Source organism: Takifugu flavidus, chromosome 5 (assembly GCF_003711565.1).
Source record: "Takifugu flavidus isolate HTHZ2018 chromosome 5, ASM371156v2, whole genome shotgun sequence".
Lineage (NCBI taxonomy): Eukaryota > Metazoa > Chordata > Actinopteri > Tetraodontiformes > Tetraodontidae > Takifugu > Takifugu flavidus.
In genome coordinates, this window is record NC_079524.1 from 17764092 (window position 1) to 17770261 (window position 6170).

General features: G+C 42.9%; 1 protein-coding gene across 1 annotated transcript in view; it reads left to right on the forward strand.

Annotated features, from left to right (window-relative positions):
- The first annotated feature begins 340 nt into the window (after nucleotides 1-340).
- Nucleotides 341-6170, forward strand: part of LOC130525215 (NLR family CARD domain-containing protein 3-like) — a 12549-nt gene continuing 6719 nt past the window's right edge. Inside the window, exons 1-5 of the mRNA XM_057031716.1 lie at nucleotides 341-366; nucleotides 1747-1848; nucleotides 2119-2231; nucleotides 2332-4153; nucleotides 5081-5257. Coding sequence (XP_056887696.1) covers nucleotides 1748-1848; nucleotides 2119-2231; nucleotides 2332-4153; nucleotides 5081-5257 — 2213 coding nt within the window. The 5' untranslated portion in view covers nucleotides 341-366; nucleotide 1747. The remainder of the gene's footprint in view (nucleotides 367-1746; nucleotides 1849-2118; nucleotides 2232-2331; nucleotides 4154-5080; nucleotides 5258-6170) is intronic.

Sequence of the window (6170 nt, forward strand, 5' to 3'; positions counted from 1 at the left end):
CGCCACCCGGTGGACATGCGTGGAACTGAAGACAATAGTTAAACGCGCTCCGACACATTCTGACCTCTGCTGCTCCTCCTGGACTCCAGGGCTGCAGAAATATGCTGCTTTTACAAGTCTTTTAAAATCTGTCAAGCATCATAAATCTTATTTATTTATTTAACTAAGTTAGTCAATTTTAATTTAAATGCAAAAACATATTTATGGCATTAAAATAGCAAAACAACTTTGAATCTTGAACCCTCCCAGAATGCTTTTATAGTAGTGGAATATTAATCAACAGCCATAAAGTTGTTCATTAACAGAGGAAAAGGAAAGGTAAAAGTATTCCGTTCAGACTGAGCAGGAAGACTGAAGACCGACAAGGTGAGTGGAAACGAAGAGCATTATTGAAAAGAATTGACAGTTGTGATTGGAGATAAAATCAAGATTTGAAAACATTTTTGTGACTATTGAAGAGCTGCATAGAGCTGAAGAATTCTTGGCTTAAGAAAATTCAACTAGACTTCATATTTAGTTTTAGCACAAAACATCGTTATACATTATAAATGAAGAGGTCTTATTTAACTTTCTTATAGTCTGGCTTTAGTTATAGTTGAATAGTCTTTCTAAGTGAAGTTTAGTTTATTTTTCTGCTCTTTGTTACTGATCCTAAAAGAACTTTGAACTTTAAACCCTCCCATAATGCTTTTATGGTAGTAATATATACGCCATAAAGCTGCTGGTTAGGTTTTAAAAGTTAAAATATTCTGTTCAGACGAAGCAGGAAGAGCGACAAGGTGAGTGTAAGTGAGTATTATGCTGTTAACGTTGTTAGAGAGTCTTAACAGGTATTAACAACATTTTAAAACTTTTTTGTGACAGGTGAAAAGCTCTTAGAGTTATTAGAGCTGTTCAACAGTCCAGGTCACAGCTGGATATTTTGGTATTACCTGTCAAACAACATCTAATCGTGGGCAAGTTAGCATCTCTCAGCCGGACCAATTTAAGACAATAAACTAAATAACTAAATCCACACAGGATCACAGGACACCAACAGGATTTTGGGTTCATGTTGCACGTTTTCTCACAGTGGTTTATTGTTCTATGTTGTGGAACCACTGTGAAAGAAATGCAGGAGTGGGTGTCATTTCTTTCATCTATTTTAAATAGAGCAGTGATCTTTGAGGACTTGGATCATAGAAATAATTGAAGAGGGGAACAAAGGAGGGAAGTTAAAAAGTCCTGACTAGTATGTTTATGTAGCACCAGATAATTTAGTGGCTGAGCTGAAGACAGTCCTTTCACCATGTTGGCCTGTGGAAAACCAGTGTTGTGGGCCCGATGGACCAGCGTCCCCGTCGTTGCCGGACCACCGTTGGCCACCAGTTGGGTTTTGGGATCAAAGTGGGGGCGTTTCCTGTATCCGGTTCTCCTCACGGATCCATGACTACAACATGTTGCTGCAAGTGCAGAGACGTTTGCTCTGGAAAGAACTTTAGAGCACATTCAGTGCTGCAGGATGAGGGGCTGGAAAAGGTGCCAGTTCTTTTCTCACTGCAGGGAACAGTTAAAAAAAGCAGCTTAAACTCTGAAAACATGAAAATGATACAGAGACATCATTGATTTATTGATTCAGTTGTTATCCAGAATGGATTAGAAATGTTCCTGTTTGATAAAAATGCAGTGAATTGGGATTATTTAACTACAACCTCTACAGATTATTTACCTTCATCACAGTCTCATCATTTTCTGATGTTTCCTCAGGATGGACGAGGACAGAGCAGAGTCCACAGTGCCCAGCTGGGTGTCCCTGAAGAGTGACATGTCCAAAGATGGAATATTATACTTCAGAAGTTCAGAGAAAATGTAAGAAAACTAAAGCGTGATGATGTGTTTGTGTGGCAGCTGTTAGTCACATTAACAGCAGCAGGTTGTGAGTTTATTATTGGAGATGTTTAACACTTAAACCTCAGACACTCATATAGTTACAGACTTAATGTGAATATTGTTGATTAGAAACAAGAATCAGGTTTAAACTGAAAGATGAATTCAGACATAAATGCTGGAACAATATTGAGTCTTGATCAGGTTTTTTCATCCTATAAATCAAAGGACTAATAGAGATGTGTTTCATAGTGAGAGGGGGGAGCACATCCTATCAAACTGGGACCAGGCAGCTCCACCAGGAGAGTCCTCTTGTTCACAATCTGGGAGCAGATCTGGAGATGCTGAAATGAAGCCCAAACAAAGTAAAACTGTTCAATATGAGATTTAATTTGTGATGTCATGAATTTGTAGTTGTGTTGATGATTTATTATAGATGGAAATCATTGGTTTACTTATGTTCAGGAGGTGATCTGCAGGAGGTGATAGAAGGTCATAAGATGAGTCTGAAGAGAAGATGTGAACATGTGACTGAAGGAACTCATGAAGCAGGAAGTGGAACCCTGCTGAACAAGATCTACACTGAGCTCTACATCACTGAGGGACAAAGTGAGGAGGTGGACACACAACATGAGGTGAGACAGCTTGAGAGAACCTCCAAGAAGAACATCCAGGACACTCCAATCAAGTGCCAGGACATCTTCAAAGTCTTATCTGAGCAACAGAGACACATCAGAGTGGTTCTGACCAACGGTGTCGCCGGCGTTGGAAAAACCTTCTCAGTGCAGAAGTTCAGTCTGGACTGGGCAGAAGGTTTGGAGAACCAAGACATCAGTCTGGTGCTTCCGCTCTCATGGAAGGAGCTGAACTTGATCAGAGATGAGCAGCACAGTCTTCTCTCACTGCTTCATGTTTTCCATCCAACATTACAGAAGATCAGAGCAGAAGATCTGACTGTCTGGAAACTTCTGTTCATCTTTGATGGCCTGGATGAAAGCAGATTTTCACTGGGTTTCAACAAGCATCAGGTCATCTCTGATGTCACACAAGTATCGTCCGTTGACATGCTCCTGGTGAACCTCATCCAGGGGAACCTGCTTCCCTCAGCTCTCATCTGGATCACCTCCAGACCTGCAGCAGCCCATCAGATTCCTCCCTCGTGTGTTGACAGGATCACAGAAGTACGAGGCTTCACTGACTCCCAGAAGGAGGAGTACTTCAGGAGGAGGTTCAGTGATGAAGATCTGTCCAAGAGAATCATCTCACACATCAAGGCCTCCAGGAGCCTCCACATCATGTGTCTGATCCCAGTTTTCTGCTGGATCACTGCTATAGTTCTGGAGGACATGATGACCAGAGACCAGAGAGGAGAGCTGCCCAAAACCCTGACTGACCTCTACTCACACTTCCTGAGGGTTCAGATAAAGAGGAAGAAGCAGAAGTATGGAGGAAAGCAGAGACCAGAGGAACTGACTGAGGCTGATAAAGAACTCCTTCTGAAGTTGGGTCGGCTGGCGTTTGAACATCTGGAGAAACGAAACATCATGTTCTACTCAAAAGACCTGAAGCGATGTGGACTGGACGTCTCCGAGGTGTCGGTGTACTCAGGAGTTTGTACAGAGATCTTCAAGAGAGAGAGTGTGATCTTCCAGAAATCAGTCTACTGCTTTGTTCATCTGAGTATTCAGGAGTTTCTGGCTGCCGTCTACATGTTCCACCGTTACACCAGGAAAGACACAGTGGTTATAAATCAGTTCCTAAAATATTCGAAAACAAACCCCTTTTCCAGGTTTGCTGGGTTGTATAATAACGATCCAGTCACATCTCTTGATGACTTCCTCAGGAGAGCACTAATGAAATCTCTCAAAAGTGAAAATGGCCACCTGGACTTGTTTGTTCGCTTCCTTCATGGTCTCTCTCTGGAGTCCAATCAGAGGATCTTGGGTGGACTGTTGGATCAGATGGAGAGCCACCCAGAAACCATCCAGAAGGTCCTCAACAACCTGAAGGAGGTGAACAGTGATAAATTCTCCCCAGACAGAAGCATCAACATCTTCCACTGTCTGATGGAGATGAAGGATCAGTCAGTCCATCAGGAGATCCAAGAGTTCCTGAAGTCAGGGGAGAAATCAGAGAGGAGACTGTCAGAGATCCACTGTTCAGCTCTGGCCTACCTGCTGCAGATGTCAGAGGAGGTTCTGGATGAGCTGAACCTGCAGCAGTACAACACCTCAGCGCAGGGACGACGTCGCCTGATTCCAGCTGTGAGGAACTGCAGGAAGTTCCAGTAAGTAAAGATTTTTGGGGCCGGACATCGGCGTTTAAATCAAGCGAGTGGATCATGTCAGGTAGCAATACCCCCTCCAGTGGTCATTCCTTCAATTCTTTATCTCCATTGCAGCGTCCATAAATTAAAAACAACAACAATTCATCCAGAAATGTTCAACACTGGCTGGATATAAGTTCAAAGGTCAATCCAGACAAACCAACATAAGGCAGGAATAATAGGAGCCACAAGTTAACTGACTATCATGAAATTACTGTCATGTCATTAAATCACTTTTGTTTGTTTGTATACATCGTATTCAAACAACAGAAAAACACATTTTAACTAATGACTCGTGACTATTTTGCTTCATTTGTTCAACGTAAAAACAGCCGGCCTCGTTGGTTTAAATGGGTGTTTTAGGTCTTTGTGGCGGTTCCGTTTGGAGCCTTTATGTGACCCACAAAGTTGTTTGACCCTTTCCACACCCGTTAGGTGGCAACTTCATCACTAGCAACAAAAGGTGCAGTGAAAATGATTTGAAGGGAAACAGGCAGATAGAACAGAAGCTGAGGGCAATCGATGCAACCAGAGACTCTGATGTCATCGATCGGATCGCTGAATTAAGACTTGACGCACCATCGTACAAATTGGATGAAATGCAAAATATCCAAAGAGCCGATAGACAGATAAAAAGATGCACGTTTCTTTAAACCATTTGCTACAATCATTTTAAATATTGAGTAATTATGAGCTGTTCTAAAATAAGACAAATGTTGAGAATAATTCAGTTGCATTTCAGATCTGATGGTCGTTCAAACTGTTGCTCTACGGTGTTGAATTTAGCTTTTCCAGGAAATGAGCTACATTTGTGTTGAGGTAGATTCTCAGATGAGTTGATTAGAAATCCCAAAGTTTGACTCACTATTTTTGTTTCATACACAACAGACTGTCTGCTAGTTTACTTTCAACAAGTCATTGGGAAGTTGTGGCCTCAGCAATGACGTCAAACCCTTCTCATCTACGGGAGCTGGACTTAAGCTGGAACCAAAGCCTGACAGATGCCGACGTAGAGTTACTGTCTTCTGCAATGATGCATCCAAACTGCAGACTGGAGACGCTCAGGTCAGGAGGCCTCTGTTGGTCTTTTCTAAATTTCTTTACATTTTCTGCTTTTCAGATTTAGAAATGTGTTTTTATTTGCCCCATTTATTCCTTTTCCAGACTGAGTTACTGCAGGTTATCAGAGACCAGCTGTGGCTCACTGGCCTCGGCACTGAGGTCCAATCCCTCCCATCTGAGGGTTCTGGAGCTGAGCATCAACACGTTGCAGGATTCAGGAGTGAAGCGGCTCTGTTCTGGACTGGAGAGTCCAAACTGTAAACTGGAGACGCTCAGGTCAGTCTTCATTTTTCTACCTATATACCAGCTGCTAAGATGGTGAAGTGAGGCTGTTCTCAACACTGCTGTGATGCACCACATTAAAAACATTCCTTGTAATATCGTGAATTCAGGTCTGACCCAACTAAGAACTAACGTAGGTTTAGTACTGACGCAGATAACATGCAGACCTGCACCGTATAACCTTATCCTGCATTTTTCAGATTAGAGCTCTGCAGGTTATCAGAGATCAGCTGTGGCTCTCTGGCCTCGGCGCTGAGGTCCAATCCCTCCCATCTCAGAGAACTGGACCTGAGTGCGAACCAGCTGAAGGATCCAGGAGTGAAGCTGCTCTGTGGTTTTCTCCAGGATCCAAACTGCCGACTGGAAACTCTGAGGTAAACACCATTCTCAAAAATGTCCATTATTCCATCCGAGGGTCCTCACACTTTCTGAGTGTGTGTGTTGTGCCCAGTTCCTTCAGGAGGGAGGGCCACACGGGGACCACTTATTCATGATAAATTGATTTAAGGACAATGAAAAAGCCCACAGATGGTAACCAAAATTAGACAAAACTAGGTGAGGGTGCCTGGTAGACACCAGCCAACGAGGAGGGAGATGGTGAGGGAGACAGGAAGTCATCTAAGACAGGTTGTGC